The following is a 16,913-nucleotide window of genomic DNA, read 5'->3' as shown; positions in this document are numbered from 1 at the left end:
TTCAATGGGAGGGGAAGATAGAACCAGATCCCAGGAACAAAAGGAGACAGAAGGGGTGGGAGATTGAAGTGTTTGGGTCAGAAGACCTCTGGCTAGTTCTGTCATTGGGTCCCCTCAGCCCTCCACATAGGGCTAGGGTTGTAAGAAGGGAAAATCCACAGTCTCTAAAGCCCATCCTGGCTGCTGAGCTGGGCTATGGAAGAGCCATGTCCGGGGCTGCCTGCTTTTTCATTGCTGTCTACTCCTTCCTTTTTCTCTCCCTCCCTAAACAACAAAGCTTGGGGAGAACTTGGTTTGCCTCCTCCTCCTTTCCTTCAGTCTTCCCTCTCCGTCTTTCCACTGAGACTCGGTTCTGGACGAGGTCTTGTCGGAGATGACAGCCTAAATTAAAGGAGTAGGCTTCCTGCATCTCCTGACACACCAGGGGCCGGAGAGACTGCCCCATAGGTAGAGAATGTTTGCCCTGGGCCGGCCCCTCTTCCAGATCATGTAATCTCGGTGGGGGTGACGGTGTGTCACATGCACTACCCACCCCAATAGCGGCAGAGATAAGAGCTTTCCCTTCCGTTTCTTAGGGCTGGTATCTTAGCTGTATGCTTAGATATGGGACTTGGGGCTGGGGGTTCATTGTTGCTTCTGTAAGGCAGAGGAGGGGGCCCAGCCTTAGGAGCTGGGGGTTATGCAGCCGGTGCTTAAGTACCAGCTGCTCTTTAATAATTAATTCTTCCTACTCACATCCCTTTGAGGAGGGATGTCTGGAACACAGCGTCAGGCTCAGGCAGCCTGCTAGCGGACTCACTCCTGTTAGAGGGTGGTGTGAGAAAGAGACAGCAAGGGGGGGGGCGGCAGTTCTTGGCACTTTGGAGCACTGTCGCTTGCTCATGAATGAAAACCTGATGTAGCCCGTGAGGGGGCCTATTGTAGCTGACTTTGGCTAATTAAACTTTCTCTGCCTTTCTTTTCCCCCTGCCCACCTCACCCCTGCCCCAGCCTCAGCCCTTTTTTGAATGAGAGTCCTGCCTGGTGGTGCTGTGGAGGGGGTATCATCATTCTGTCTGGGGTTTTAGGGCAAACAGACCCTGTCTAATGCCCTCTGTCTCCACCTCTTCCCTCCCCTCCCCCCCCCTTTTTTTTTTCTAGAAATAGCAGCCTCCTCCATCTGGCTTGTGCAGATGCCTGGAGCTGCGTCTGAGCAGACAAACAGAAATGGGCCGATTGCAGAAAATGAATTTGTCAGCCTGGTGCCTTTTTTCCCCTCCCCTGTTGTCTTCCCGCTTTCCCTGGTTTGGGGCCTGCATGGCTTCCATCCTTCTGGCTCAGCTTGTGGGGAGGCACAAGGCCGTGGAAGCTCTGGGAGGAGGCTGGGAACAGTTCTCTGCTAGGGCTGTAGCCGGGAGGGGTTCAGATGAGAAACTGCTGGTGCCTTTCGGTGGGATGTCTGGGCTTTGAGCTTTGCCAGGCGGTGAGTGTTGGGACAAATGAAGCCCATCTCGAGTGCACAGGATTTGCTTCAATCCGCTAGGCCCTGTTCTGTATGACGTAGGTAGTGGCCCCTCATCTGAAAGTGGCCCTGGGCTGGGAACTCAAGACCTGGGCGTGCCTCTCTCAGGCCCAGAGCTGCCGTGTTGGGAGTGGGAGGCATTGGTGATTCTGGAGGGGAATTTGGAGGGAGCTGTTTGAGGGAGGCCTAGTGAACTTGTGGCCCTCGGGGCATTGCATGACTCTGGTCACCTCCTCCCCCCTCCCCCCCGGGGGAGTTCTTCCTCCCACCCTCTGCTAGAGTTTTCCTCGCTGGTGGATGGAGTAGGGTTGCTTCCCTGGGGATTCTGCCCTGCCTTCTTCACCTTAGCAGAGCTTATAGGCGGAGGTTCTGTCGTGCGCTGCACTCTTCCTTGCCTGGATGCCCTCGATGGAGGCAGGAGTTGAGACCCTGGAGTATACTAAGAGAAGGGTAGAGGTTGACGATCGGGGTGAGAGGAGCAGCGCTTTGGGGGTGCTGGCGTTGCACACTGGGTTGTTGTCCAAGTGGTGGGTAGCGGCTACGCAGCCGCAGGTCCCCAGCTAGATAGCAGTGGGTCTTCAGCTTCTCTCTTGAAGAGGGTGCAGACAGCTCAGGCTTGCCCTGCCCTAAACAAGAAGCTAGGCCTGTCCTGACTGGGCTGTGAAGGCTTCTTTGTTTTTTTCCGGAAGCCCTGCTGGTGGTTCTTGTTCGCTAGGAAGACCTGTGAACCGGGGGATGGGGGCCCCTTTGCAGGTGGATATGGCCCCTGGGTCCTATGCCATGGGGAGCAATAGCGCGTGGCTATATCCTGAGCCCACTGTGTGAGCTCAAGGAGCTGTTTTCTTCCTCCGTGGAGGAGACCCAAATAGGTGCTAGGTGAGGATGAGGGGGTCGAGGGATGAGATTCACCAATTTTGGGCCCCTTGGGATCTAATCCTCCTGAGTGGCCTGCTTTGGAGGGTTTTCTCACTAAGTAGATGGGCTGGTCTACTTAGACTTGCTGGCAGTCGTGGGAATTTCTGAACCTGTGTTCCTCAACCCACGGAAAAGGGTGTGAGCGGGACTGGGCGCCAGCCCTGGCGTGGGCACGGGCTGAGTTGGCCTGCCCACGCGGGCCCTGCCAGGACCAACAGCCCCACCTGCTGCATTCCTGAACTTGGTCCCAGACCTGTGCAGGTTCTTTTGTCTTTAGTCTTTCAGTCCTGAACCCTGATCTGAATATACCCTTCTGTAGCCAGAGAGCCCAAAGCAGCAGGGAGCAGCAGGCCCAGAACCCTGAGTCTTTGTGTATGTGTTCCTGTAGCCCTGCCAACGAAGACTTGGGGGCTTCTAGGCTCCAGCTGGACCTCACCCTGCGAAATCTTTGATAAGAATGGAGGGTTTGCAGAGATTTAATACTGCCAGGAGGTGGGGCCCTCTGGGAGATATATTGATATCAAGGTGAGGGGAGATAGACGGTAAATGATACCTGACTGTCTGCTCTAGGCTGGGGAGCAGAGTTAGGGTTTCCTTTTTTTCTTCCAAGACAAGGCTTCTCTGTGTAGCCTTGGCCGCCCTAATCTTGCTTTGTAGCCCAGGCTGGCCTGGAACTCACCAAGATCTACCTGCCTCTGCCTCCCCAAGTGCTGGGATTGCAGGCGTGTGCCACTGCGCCCGGCTCAGAGTTAGGATTTTAATGTTGGCATCTCTGGTCACTTTTTGACACTTGCTGTCATGGGGCATTGCAGAGCCTGGCTTCTTTTGGAAGTAAATGAATGAGATCATGTCTGGGTGGCCCGAGGGCTGTTTGGTCCAGGTGGTGTTGCCTAGTATCTAAGACATGAAGACTTACTGTGGGGCCGGGTGGGGACTCTGGCAAACTCACAGCCCCTAACTCCATCCTCCATGACTCCACTGACTTTGGGTACTGTTGGGCCTTTTGGTGCCGTTGTATAAACTAGAAAAAGGTGTCCCTTATTCCAGTAGACTCAGCGTGTGTCATGCCACTGCCTGACCGGCCGTGTGCACAGGCTGCATTTCATAGTTCCTTCCACAGAGCACAACCTGAACCACACACAAAGCCTTGGGTTGGGGCCAGAAACTCCGGCACACTTAGAGTGGGTGCTGGGTCTGTTTGACTATCCTAATTCATGAAACACTGACTCATCACGGTGTTGGGAAGACAAGAAAGCATGTTTCATTTCCAGAGATGGGTGGCAAAGGCTCAGAACCTAGGGAGGAGATGCCAGGCCTGTGAGGCCCAGAGACTACTGGGCTGGATGTCAGTTCCTCCCTGAACTTTTAACAATTTTATTATTATTAATTACATTTATTTGTGTATGGGGTGTGTGTGTATATGTGGGTGTTTGTATGGCACAATGAATACATGGAGGTCAGAAGTCAGCTTTCATGAGTCGATTCTTTGCTTCTGCTGTATGGGTGGGCTTGAACTCTGGTCATCAGGCTTGGCAGCAAGTACCTTCACCTGCTGAGCCCTCTCCTTGGCCCTGTTTTTGTTGTTGTTGTTGTTTTTTGGAGGCAGGATCTCCTGTAGCCCTGGCTAGCATTAAGCCTTATATAGTCACAGTAGGCCTTGAACTTCTGATCCTCCCAGGTTCTGGGATTAAAGGCATGTGCCAAGGTAGCTGTTCTGAACTTCTGCCAAGGGACTCCAGGTCAGCTCAGCCTTTCCCGTTGCCACAGAGATGGCCAGAGGCTATACTTGGTGACAGCTAGTCCTACACCGAGCACTTTGCTAAGTGCACCTGTACCTGTAGGGTACACCTGGCTCTGGACACCGGTGTCTGCAGAGGCCGCTGTAGCCATTTCCTGTCCCTTGGGCACCAATTAGGAAGACAAGAAGTAAGAGTCTGGCCCAGTTCTCTTTGTTTCCTATGTGCCCTGGGCAGGTGGCTCTCCCTCTCTTCCCCGGTACAAGCTGACCTCGCCTCTCATGGTACTAAGTTAGGGACCACTAACTCTGCTCCGTCTCTCCCCAGGGATGCCGTTCTGAGTGCCTGACTGCCTCGCCCCGAAGGATGATGGCCTTGGATGGGCATTAGAGGCATTGCGCCCCGGGCTCCTGTCCCGTCCGTCTGTCTGTTATCGTCTGTCTCTCTTGACATCACCGCAGCTCCACCCCCTCCCATCCCAGCCCCCAACGCCAGTTTCCTGCAGGCCCAGAGCCGGCATGAACTCTCCTAACGAGTCGGGTAAGAGCTGGGAGGCTGGAGAGGAGCCTCCTGGGGCAGTTTTGGATACCATGGGCTGTGTGGGTTTTCTGCCCAGGCCAGCTGACTGCCAGTGTCTGAGGTGTCAGGGAATGAAGGAGTCAAGAGTGAAGAACAGATGAAAGGACAGAGGCCAACTATGAGACAGACCTGGGAATCTATGACTCTGGGAGGGCCTGGGTCTCCCTCTGCCCTTATGCCCACCTTCGACATGAGAGTGTTGGGTATCTGAGATGGTGGTGTGACTCTCCGGCTAGCAGCCTGGGACAGTGTTGGAAGCGTTTTCCTGGATACAGCTGAATGTTCATGCTACTTCTTGTGGTGGTGGCTTTTTCCCTTGCTGGAGTATGTTTCTGGCCTGCACCTTTTTCCTGGTAGAGGTTCACAGGGCCCTATACCTTAGGCTATACAGTACAGGGATAGGAGTGGGGTTATGTGTTTGTAGGGAGGTCTTGGCCCTCTGCTGATTGCCCTCTTCCTCTTGGTGGATTCCTGAGTTGGGGTGTCTTTTGACTCATTATTGCTGTTCCTCTCTGCTGAGACCCCGCTCAGTGCTGCCAGGAATAGTCTGTGGCTGGGACTCTAGGTAGCTTTGTTTGGGTGCGTTCTGATATGTGCTTGGATATGTCCAGATGACTTGAGCTGGACCCTTAGGAGTTTCCCAGGGGGTCATAGGTCAGCATGGTTAGAGTAATAACTGCCTTTTGTCCTCAGCTATCTCCCTAAACAGTCTGAGTCGTTCAGTGTCTATCCTGCCCTATCCTGCCTACCTCAAACCCTTTCCCAACTCTAACCCTTCCCAGCACATCCTTTCCCTTTGTCTTTTTCTGCAAACATGGATAGATGGATATTTTCCCTTCTAGAGACGTTGGGGGCATTGGATAAAAACTGAGCTGCAAGAAGCAGGGAGAAATCCCCCCCCCCCACACACACACTGGGGAATTCAATTCCCCAGACACCTTCTTAGTGCGTTTGTGGTTACTGCTGAGATCTGCCCGCCCTTCCCTTCATTCAAGCCCCTAATGGTGGCAGCAGGTGGGCTTGTAGAGCTCTGGCTTCCTGTCTCATCATCTCAGGTCATGAAAGGGATGGAATGAGGACTAATCATCGGTTCCTCAGTTCAGCTCTTGGCTCAGTTCTGATGCACAACAATGCTTCTTGCTTCCTTTCTCTGAGCCTTCTTCATTCCCTGCTTCACACAGAGGTTGGGTGTTAACCTTTGACTAAGGGTACAGAGGCTGCCCAGGGATATCTGTTGGTGGAACGGGAAGGACCTTTCCCAGCTGTAGGTTCCATTCTCACACTCCATTCAGCGCGAGTGAGTTACCAGGGCTGTATTCTAGACACTGATGGTCCAGGTTCTCCTCTCAGCCATCCTGCCAGAGCTGGCAGGAGCGTGCTGTAGCGGGAGGTGTCCACCAGTTTGGCAGCTTCTGAGCCCTGGCAGCATAGGCATCCTTGGTGGCCTGCCTCCTGGCTGGCTTTCCATCTGCTTCCAGCAGGGGGAGATGCTGTCTTTTCCCTGTATGAAAGGGAGGGAAAGCGGAGGGCACAGGATATAGAACTATATTTTAGGACTATTGAGAGGCTTAAAAACGGGGGTCTTTGCTTGCGGCAAGAGGTGAACTGCTGTGGACCTTCCCATAGTTTTTCCTACAGTTCCAGGGTTGGCTACTCCACTCATAGCTGCCCCGGACCATGGAGACAGCCAGTCTGCAGACAGCTTTTCCTCCTTGAGGGGCTCAGCATCTGCTCTCCAAGTTCAGCTGGCATTGGGGTTGGGGCTTCTGATGCCCAGAGCCTGGAAGAAGCTGGGAACTACATGCCTTGGAAATTCCACAGAAATAGAGAAATCACAGTTTGCAGCCAGAGTGCATATGTGTCTGATTCCCTGTGGACACCTTGCAGAAGGCCCCAGGCAAGAAAGATTTGGAGCCCCGGCACAGACAACGGACAAGCGGGAACGATGGGCATGACTGACCTCTCTGTCATCCTGGCCCACGTGTTCCTCTCTCTGTAGGGCATACAGCCACAGGGCGGGTACAACAGGGCACTTTCTCTCTGTCCTCTGGTTCCCCTCAGCATAAGGACTTTTGGGTTTGACAAGTCCTCGCCTGGCATCACCAGCGAGGCTGGGCTGTGGTGGAGCAAGAAGACAGAAAATGGTTGATCCATCCCTTCTGTCCCAGCCCTCGAGTCAGCACGCAGGTTCCCTCGGAGGGGTGGCAGGTAGAGACCAAGGGATTTGTTTCTAGGCCCACCACTTTGGGCCGTGGGCACTCAGTTTATATACCTCTGGACTGAGCTGCATGCCAGCACTTGACCTCATCTACTTTCTGGCCATCTGAGGAATCCTACTTCCCTGAAGAAGCCAGTCTGCTTCCCTGTCCCTTTCCCTTTGGGCAGAGGGAGGTGCAAAGGGTGAGGCATTCTTTATTTTTCTAGAACCAGTCCCGTCTCTGCCTTCTCCTCTGTGGGGTTAAAGACTGATAGAATTTGTACCAGCTCTGGCTTGGAGGAGGCTCCCTGGGACCCAGGACTTCGACCGCCCTGTTTGTACCCTGTTCTCAGGGCCATTGCTAAGAGAGGGACAAGAATGTGGCCTGCCACGTGACCCTGTCTGGGTGTTTGTTGGTGGGGCCTTGGAGGAGGCATCCCAGCGTGGGAGGGAGATGAGCTTTATGATAACACCTGTCTACCCAGCCCCTTCCAGCGTGCCCCCTCTATACTTTCTCTCCTTCCCTTTCCCAGGAGGGAGGGCGACTGCCCCCTCCCTTTGGGGTGACCAGAGAAACTGGGGCACCGGTGTGGGGTGGAGCCAGGAACCTTGGCGTCCTGTCTCCCTGCCTCAGGCTCTGCTTCCAAGCCCCTGGGAGGGTAGGCAGCCAGCCAGAGGAGGAGAAACTGGGTCAGCGCTTGGCATGAGCAGGGGTGTGGGGAGAAGACCCTTGGTCTGCCTTCTCTACTGAGGTGCCTTGGCAGATGGAAGTCCATCCTCCTCTGCTCCCTTCATCGTCCCGGAGGGAATGAAGGCTCAGGACTGGATGGTGAGAGGAGGCAGGGTCAACCCAGAGGGGAAACAGAATATGCCAAAGTAGATGTGTACCTTTTTCCCCGAAGTTGGCTTTAAATGAGGAGATTCAGCCAGTCCCTGACCGTGGACCTGGTTCATAGTAGTTCCTGGGCCATCCCGACGGGTGCCAGCCTGCCTGGGCTTAAAGGAAAGAACTATAGGGTAGAGGCAGGGTCGATGTTTCCAGGCATCTCACAGTGCAGGGTCTCCAGGCCAGCCTTGGGTTTTTTTGACTTCACGGAAGCAGGACTGCTTCTCTCACCTTCCTGTCAGGCCCCCATGCCAGCCTTTGGGCCCAGGAAATAAGATCTGGGAGAGCTCAAGGAGGCAGCATTAGGCTCTTCCTTCTGCTCCAGCTTCAGAGGACATGGAGGCCAGAGTGTAGCCTTAGAGGTGGGGCCGGAGGTACTGCTGGGAGACCAGAGCTGGTTCTGTAGCCCATGCTGGGCTTGAACCTGTTGGTGCTGGCTACGGTTGTCTCTCATGGATACATCCTTAGTGAGTCCTCTCTGAGATTTGCAGGGTGGGACTCGGGAGCTGTGGGTGGCAGGGGCGGAAGAGTAAACAGGAGAAAGGGGTGCTCTAGTAGGAAAAAAATTGAGGTTACACATTAGGAAGACCTTGTCGTATTAAGTTTTATCTTAGAAGAAGGGAGATGCTTGTTGTCCCTTCCCCTTAGACCTGTCCTGTCACATTTCCTTGGAGGATTCTGGGGACTGACGCTTCCCTTCTTAAAGCGTAGAAGTTACGGTCGTGCTGGCTGTTTTCCCTGAGCCCTCGCCTTTGGGTGCCCATGTCCTGGATCTCTTTGAAAATCCTCTTTACCAAGTTTGATAGCCTGTAGTCCCAGCAGTGGAAAAGCTGAGTCAGGAGGATCATTGCGAGTTCAAGGCTAGCCTCAGCTACAGAGTGAGACTGTCTTAAAAAAAAAAAAAAAAAAGGTCATCTTTGACATCAGGCTAGTCTAGGGTCTGAGGTGCCTTGCTTTCAACTTTGCATAGCTGCTAACTTCCCGTGAGCAGAGCTCACTTGTCTCTCTCCTGTGCCTGAGGCAGGTGGAGAGAGCCAGGACAGGGCTAGCCAGCCCTTCTGGTTGTTCTCAGCGTGGGTGGGTGGAGCCCTGGCTGGGAGGGGTTCCCCCCACACTTTCTGGGCTCCCTTCTGTCTGCTGCCTGTGACTCTTTGGTGGAGCCCCTGGTCTTCCCTTCTCTTTTTGGGGGAAGGGTGGCAGACAGTGATGTTTTCTAGCACCAAGCACCCAGGTCGAATAGTTCTACTCCTTTTCCTTCTAGAATCTGTCTTGGCAGTGGCTCTAGACTCCTCCCAGTTTGGTTCCTGGTCTACCACTGGGAAACAAACCCCTACCCCAGGTGTCATCTGCATCTCGCTATGCTCAGGAAAGCTTGCCTCTACCACCACCCTCATATGCGCGCCCTCCTACCTGAGGGAGCAGCCCTTGGTGCCCTGGCAGAAGCTTGGGAAGATGGTTTTCTGGTGCCACGGCCACCGTGTCCTTGGTTAGACAGCTTCTCCCAGGCTCCTGACAGGAGGGTGAGGTCATGCAGTCAGAGAGCGAGGACAGGTGTCCCTGGCTCTATGCCTGGAGTGGGGGGCAAGGAGGGGCCAGGAGGGGTTCAAAATTAGCAACTGTGATGTCAGGAAAGGGGAGGAGGATACAGATCCAGGAATAATCTGTCTATTAAAAGGCTCCAGTGAGGTCAGGGGGCCAAGTGGGATCTCTTTATCAGTGGGAGGCACAAGCTGGGTAGAAGAAGGGGCAGGTCAACAGTGGCGGGTGCTGGCAGGTGGCATCAATTTTGATGGCACAGTGGCCCCATGGCCCAGGAAGGCCCAAAGAGCTGGGGCTACTCCCCAGGCCAGGATGCTAAGAGCTTTACAACTAACTGGAGGGCCTCCAACGCCAAGTCTTCCTATTTAGGCCCTGGTGGCCCTTGTACCTGGGGCAGACTTGTATATTCTGCCCATGAGGTATGGTGGTCAGAGCCTCAGACCTCCTGTCCCTACCGTGTGAGCAGCTCTGTGCCTAGAGTGACTTTCTCTTTGTGGTGCCTCAGTTTCCCCATCTTGGCCTCCTTCTGGAGGTCATTATTAGCCTAAAGGCAATGATGTTTGTGATGGTCCCAGCTGGGTACACTGGGTACACTGCCAGGAAAGCATTGATTGAGCTGAGAATGGGCAGGTGCTGTCCAGTCCCCTGCCTGGGCTGGGCAGCGCCTGCCCAGAAAAATCTCTCTGCTCCCTGGAAAGAGGCCGAGTGCTGGAGGTGGCACTCTAGAATGGGTGGGAGAGCTGCCACCCTACTGCTATTTAGGGTCTCCCTGATAGTAAGAGTGTGGGGAGGCATCTCCCAGCCCTGTGGGAAGGCAGAACTTAAACAAACTAACTCCACAGGCTGTTAGGAGGAGGTGTGAGGTTAGACCAGGTGGTTGGGTGTCTGTCACCTCTCTGTGGTCTATTTGATTCCTTCCCTTGCTGTGCGCGGCAAGGGGTGTGGAGATAGAAGATCCAGGCTGGCTTTTTGGTGTCCAGTCCATTGTTTGCCCCCAACGGGGGCCAAAGCTGATCCCGGATGCATGGGTCCCCTGCCGGGACCCTTCTCTAGTCCAGCCACTGGCCACCCAAGTCTGTGGCCTTGGCCCTGAGTGCAGGCCTTCCCTGCCCCCTCCCCCTTGACTGGCGCTTCCTCCTGGGTGGAACGCGCCTCCCCCCATGGGGCCTCCGCCAGGCCTGGGCTCCTGGCAGCCAGCCGGCGGCTCCCTGAGCATGCTCCACCTATTTATAGACAGGGCCCTCCCCCAACTGCTATTTCAGTCTCCTGCCAGCTGCCGGCGGCTCATTCGGGGAGGAGGAGCAGGGAGCCAGGCCCAGAGCTGTCACCGGTGGTGCTGGGAGGGAATACAGACAGCCTGCCTGCCCACTGAGCTCCCCTTCCTGTCCCCTGAGCACCCAGCCATAGCCCAACTCCTGGAACCTTTGGACGGTCCTCGGCCCGTGCTCCTGTAGTAGAGAGAGGCCTGCAGCCTCATTAGCCTCCCTGCCTCTGCTGCCTCTGGAGTGCCCAGGCCGGATGAGGCGCCTCCTTGCCTTTTGGGTCCCAGCGGCAGCGGCCTGAGGGAGTCCTTGAGCAGCCTGTTGGCCCAGTTGACCACCTTTCCCTCACCGGCTTCCGCCTCGGGCGGCCTCTCCCTGGCATGCTGCTGGTGCCCAAGGCACAGGGGCTTGTGGAGATGTTGCAGACCATCTATGAGACCGAGTCCTGTTTCTCAGCAGATGGCATGTCAGGCCGGGAACCATCCTTGGAAATCTTGCCACGGACTCCTCTGCACAGCATCCCTGTGGCAGGTAAGTGGCTCTGTGTCCCCACCCGCCCTCAGCTCTTGGGCAGCCTTGTACCTGGATTGAGCATCTCACCGTGAGCCTGGCCCCACTGGGGTCCTGCTTCAGCTTTTCTTGAGGGTTTTGTTGAACATCCACTGATTGGAAGAGCTGTGCTTCTAGGACAGCCCCCCTCCTTGTTCAGAGCTGTCCTTTCACCCCGCCTCCCAGCTACTTTCTGCCGCATCCCTCCAGTGCCTCTGCCTTCAGCAGGGTCAGCCTCGGCTTCGAGGGTCTGGGGCTTCCCAGAGGATTCTGGCCTAGTTGGCCCACGGTCAGAGGGGAGGAAATGGGTCAGTGACCTGTCTCCAGGCTGCCTGCTCCCCACAGTTGAGCAGAGGAAGAAGTTGTACCTGGGATACCTACAGGAGTCAGAACCATCCTAGCTTTCGTGGCTTGGGTTTGACCTGGTCAGGGTGTAGTTTTTAATCAGGAGACTGCTGAGAATGGACACTTAGGGAAGAGGCTTGTTGGGATAGGGCTGAGCATGGACGAGCAAGCAGCTGGGAAGCTGAAGGCTTTTGGCTTGGTTCCTAGCTCTTTTCCTTCCCCAGGCTGAGGTTTCTTAAGTGTTACTTTGACACAGGTGGGCTGAAGATTTCCCCACCCCACCCCCAACCTAAGCTTGAGGATTCCTAGCCCTGCCACTTTCTCAGGGGGACCTTTTTGGATCCTTGGTGTGTGGGGAGGTGGAGTCCCCCCCCAGAGCCACTCCTCTTGCTCCCAGGAACCTGTTGCCACCAGGCCGGCACCACAAGATGCTTCCTTCAGGGAGGTGCCTGCTGGACCCATGCCGGCTTGGCCCCTCCTGGCAGTGGCTGGCTTGGTACTTGTGAGAGAATATATGTGTCTGTGTGCTCGAGTCCTTGACTCTGGATACCTGGGCGTGGGTAGGAAGGCTCCAATTAGAAGGTGGGAGCTGTATCGCTCTCTGGGTACCTGTGATTTGGCTCTCGGCTGTCCCGGGATAAGGCTGCAGTAGGATTAGGCTGTCAGAAGAGTGTTTGGGGAAGGTTTGGAAAGTCCTTGGAACGTGATTTACTGTCTGCTCGGACATGGATGGGGTTGGCCACTCAGTGTCTTCTTAGAGGGCACAGCCGTAGAGATCAGCCCTGCAAGGTGCCCAGCAGGTCCCTGGGGTGGAGTCCAGAGGCTGGTGCTTGCCCAGGGCTAATTGAGATAGAGCCCCTGTCCTCAGCCCCAGACCTTGGCCTCTGGGTGTTAAGATGGGCACCTGGGAGGTTAAGGAATGTCCGAAGACCATCACCTCGGGCAGCTTCTAGCTGTCCCATTCTGCGCTGAGCTACCAGTTGGCCCCAAGTGTCCTCGTATTTACTCATTCTCTTTGAGTTAGACACCAGAAACCCTGGAAGTTTGGGACCGTGTTCTTCTATCCCTGGAGATACCCCAGCCAATCCCTCTCTCCAGATCTCCACCCCCCGACCCCCCCTTCAACCTGGCCTTCTGAGTGTGGCGCAGTCCCTGCTGGCAGGAGAGAGGGGTGAGTCACCCCAGCAGCTCAGGGAGAGGGCTAGGAATGTTCCCCCTGAGCAGCTCTGATGCTGTGTCTGTGACGCGGCTGGGGACAGATATAGGCCTGGAGCTTGGCTGCCTTTTTTTTTTTTTGGACTCTGGAATGTAAATAGATGTTTCAAATAGAAACACTTTAACCTTTGGGTTAAAAAAAAATTCACCCTAGATAAACATGGCCGTGAGGGCCCAGAAGCCTGGTGTTTCCCTCCAATCCCTTTCCCCTTCGCACACCCATTCCTTCCAGTGTCTTGAGTAGTCAGTCTCCCGGCAAAATGCAAAAGCTTACGGCTGAAAAAGCAGTTTCCAGGGGTGCTTTCTCGGATGGCGTTGCTGGTCTCCCCAGCCCCAGGGGTTGGAGAAGGGAGCCTTGCAAGATGCTGCCCTGCCTCTCTGTCCATCGGAGGAAGTCCTGGGACCTCTTATTCGGGGACAGCTTTTGCTCCCTGTGCTGTCTTGTTAGCTGCCAATACTCAGCACCTAGCACAGTGGGTGGTACCTAGATGAATGAGTGTTGCATGAGGGGGCGGAGACCCAGCCTTCGTGGCAGGATGCCTGGGTGCTATTCTGGGGCTTGACCTGGTGGCTGAATAGAGACGCTACAGTGGGTACCTAAGGGTGAGTGAGCTCAAGAGGGACAGGAGCATGGGCAAGGGGGCAGTTTCCCTTCTGTTGGTGACTGGCAGTGTCTCTGTCTAACTATCCTGTCACTACCCAGGGTGCAGTGGGCAACTCCATCATCTAGGCTTGGCCCTAGCTTGAGGATCTTAGGGATCTTTAACGAACGCCACTGTGGGATTCCCAATGACCCAGAGCTGGGCTCTGATATCCCCTTGTCCATTTCTGGTTGAGCTGAGTCCTGGATATGATGAGAAGGCATGGCAGAGGAGGCTCCTCTCCCCACTGAGGGAGGTAGGAATCTGGCTTGTGCCAGGAAGGAATGCTCTGGATGTTGGGAAGTCCCATGGGATTCAGGTTTGCAAGTGGGGCTTTCCCTGGCTGTTCTTATTTAGGCTCTCGAGGCCATTCCGAGCATGACTGTGTTGGGGATGTGTAGGTGTGGGGATGCCAGGAAGGTAGGAAGGGCAGGGCTCCAGTGGAACTAATATTGTACTCCACAAGGTGACCAGGCTACCCGGGGCTTTCCTTACTGACCTCTATCAGGAAGAATGTTAATTACCCACATCCCATAATGGAGACAGGTCAGAGAAGTGAAAGAACTTACCCGGAGCACAAAATAAGTAGGAGCTAAGATTTGAACTCAGGTCTGTCTGTGTGGGTGGGGCCATTGTTAATCCACACAAAAGCTTTTACTCATATTTCTTTAAAAGTGGTCCTTTGTCTTGGTGGGTGTGTCCTCCTCATACCTAGTGTCTATGGCTTAGCAACCAGAGCATGGGCTAGATTTTAACTCCAGTTTGTCGCTTTAGTTGGATGCCCATCAACATAACTTTATGTGGGAGGCCTGTCTGTAGCCCCGAAGTTTGTTGCTCCTAGAAAATAGGGCTCATTCTGGCCCCATTCCTGGGGTGTCTAGAAGTAGTCTTTTTTTTTTTTTTTCCCATAAATACTTGGAACCACTTGGCCAATTATCTCTCTCCCTGCAGGCGCTTTGGCTCAGAAGATGAGGGCCCAGGATCACAGTAAAACACTCACCCGTACAGACAGCCTCTTCTGCCCCCATGCCCTCCTACCTCATCTTGTTTTTGAGACCCTCAGCTGTCCCTTCCCCTCTGCACAGCTGCCAGACAGGAAGTCAGATTGACCGTGTCCACACACAGCTGTAACAGCTGTCAGATTGTCAACAGGAATGAGAGCAGGCAGTCCAGGGATGTGCGAGACAGTGGTTCTCTGGCTTTGAATTGCAACAGAATTGCAAAGGAGATGTGTCGAGATGCGGGTTCTGAGTCTTGTATTATAACTCGGCAAGCAACATTTAAGCTCCATTTCTGGCCGTTCTGATGTAGAGCATGTCAAATGTGCGCTGTCTTTCATGTTCCACGGAAGGCCCTGGTGGGAGACGGGCCTGTGCAGAGGGCGGGGGTGGCTGTTACCCTAGACAGATAAAATTCCCAGCAGCCTGGCGGTCTGGAGAGAGGATGTTTTGAGATGCCAGGAGCAGGTGTCTAAACTAGCAGGGTTGGGGATGATGGCAAGCAGCCAGATGGACAGGGTGCCCTGCTGGACACCGAAGCCTGGGTTGTGCGTGGAGAATGAAGGCAAGATCTGCCCTGGGGATCCTGCCACCACCACTGTCCCCCCAAGTAGGAGCGACAGCTGTAGGTTTTGCATGGTTACTGTGCCTTTTAATTGCCTGCAGCTTTTATGCCCAGTTATTCCTGGGGTGGTGGGGAGGTGGGAACCTTCTCTTCTAGATAGCCTCCCAAGATCAGCGCTGACTCAAGGGACACTTTGTGTCTTCCACCTGGATCCTGCATCCCTGTAAGGTCTTTCAGAGCCTCAGCCTGCTGGAGAGCTTTCAAGGCTTTTCCTTCGCCTGTCCTCTCTCCCTTCAACCTTTGGGCTCTGGTCCGCTGGTCCCACCCAGGTACCTTCAAGGAGGTTGCTGGATCCTTAGGGCTCCTTTCTGCATCTCTGTGTTGGGCACCAGCCTCCAGACTTTCCATTTCGCTTTGTAGGGAGTGGGGCAGAGAGAGCCAGGAGAGTCTAGATTAAGCCCCGGCTCCTCTGCCTCCTTTTCAGGTGACCTTGGACAAGCCTGCTCCCTCTGTGGCCTCACTTTCCTCCACCTGCAGCTGGGGGCGTTGAGTTGCTGAGCTCCTGTGCCTTTTCCTTACTGACATTCTGAGGGTCTCTGAGGTCAGTTTCACATTGCTTCTGTCTTGCTGGAGGAAGGGCTGAGGGCTCCCAGCACCTTGCACCCAGGAGGATAGAGACTAGGCTTGGGCAGAGATGTCATCTGTAGTGGGGCACAGCGAGGACAGGGATGGGAGAGTTTCAGACTGTGTAGAGCTGGGGGCTCTCAGAAGCAGGGGCCAGAGCTTGTGCCCATTTGCTCTAGGTGCTATTTTTGGGGGGATGGAAGGGATCTCACTGCTGAGATTTGAGCTGCAAAGAGCAGGCAGTGAAGCCGGAGAGGTGGCCTTGAAGTGCTAGGGTTAAGAGGACGCTGATCCCAGAACCTCTTCTCTTTTAGTGGCAGCTAGCCGCTGGCCATGGTACAGTCCAAAGGAAGGGCTCTGATGGTACAGGACCACAGAATGACCTTCAGACAACCCGAGTGACAGCTAAGGCCTCCCTGTGGCAGGAGCCTGAGCTTAGCATCCATAGCGCTTAAGCGATCTGTGAAGTTGGCATTACATAATTCTAAGTATTTTATTTTGTGTGCTTTTTGGTTAAAAAAAAAAACCAGACAAACACATTATTTATTTATTTATTTATTTAAAATTATTTATGTGTGTGATTGCTTTGCCTGTTTTTTTATGTCTGTGTACCATGTGCATTCCTGGTACCTAAGGAAGAGGGCATTGGATCTTTCAGGACTCGAATTACAGATGGTTGTGAACCACAATGTAAAATGCTGGGAATTAAGCATGGGTTCTCTAGAAGAGCAGACAGTGATCCTTACCAATGAGAAATCTCTCCAGTCTGTGTGTGTGTGTGTGTGTGTGTGTGTGTGTGTGTGAGAGAGAGAGAGAGAGAGAGAGAGAGAGAGAGAATATGTTTTTATGTAGTTCAAGCTGACCTTGAACTTATTGACCATGTTGCCCAGGTTGGTTTCAAACTCAAACTCAAGGATTATCCTACCTCAGCCTTCCAAGTGTTGGTATATGCCATCATATTTGACTTTTTTTTTTTTGTCATTTTACTTCTTAGACAGGGTCTGACTCTGTAGTTCTGTCTGGCCCAGAACTTGCTTTATAGGCAAGGCTGACTTTGAACTCATCAGAGATGTTTTTGCTCTTTTGAGATAGCGTCTGACCGTGTAGCTCAGACTGACCTCATGGCTACCCTGAGTATACACCACTACACTACAGCTGGCTATTTTGTGAACTTTAGAAACATTATTTGTTTGTTTGTTTATTACTGTGATGAGTCCAGAGCCTTATGCATTAGGCAAGGGTTTTACCACTGTGATACATTCTGAGCCCATAGAAATATCCTGAGTCGTAGTCTACAGACTTTGCTAGTTTGTCAAAGCCAGAACACACACACACACTCTCTCTCTCCAGGAGACATTAAT

The 16,913-nt window shown here is 53.9% G+C and overlaps 1 protein-coding gene across 8 annotated transcripts in view; it reads left to right on the top strand.

The window, feature by feature from the left end:
• Hdac5 (histone deacetylase 5) overlaps nucleotides 1-16,913 on the top strand; it is a 34,153-nt gene that overhangs the window by 1,334 nt on the left and 15,906 nt on the right. For 2 of the 8 annotated variants that reach the window (XM_055619554.1, XM_055619557.1), the window contains exons 2-3: nucleotides 4,480-4,692; nucleotides 11,075-11,146. In XM_055619554.1, coding sequence (XP_055475529.1) covers nucleotides 4,671-4,692; nucleotides 11,075-11,146 — 94 coding nt within the window. In that variant the 5' untranslated portion in view covers nucleotides 4,480-4,670. Of the gene's footprint in view, nucleotides 1-4,281; nucleotides 4,343-4,479; nucleotides 4,693-10,646; nucleotides 11,147-15,412; nucleotides 15,530-16,913 lie in introns of those variants that run through there. The other 6 variants (XM_055619552.1, XM_055619556.1, XM_055619553.1 and 3 more) reach the window with 5 other exon arrangements.

Source organism: Psammomys obesus, unplaced genomic scaffold, assembly GCF_907164565.1.
Source record: "Psammomys obesus unplaced genomic scaffold, mPsaObe1.curated_primary_1811, whole genome shotgun sequence".
Taxonomy (NCBI): Eukaryota; Metazoa; Chordata; class Mammalia; order Rodentia; family Muridae; genus Psammomys; species Psammomys obesus.
This window is presented reverse-complemented; position numbering and strand designations above follow the sequence as displayed.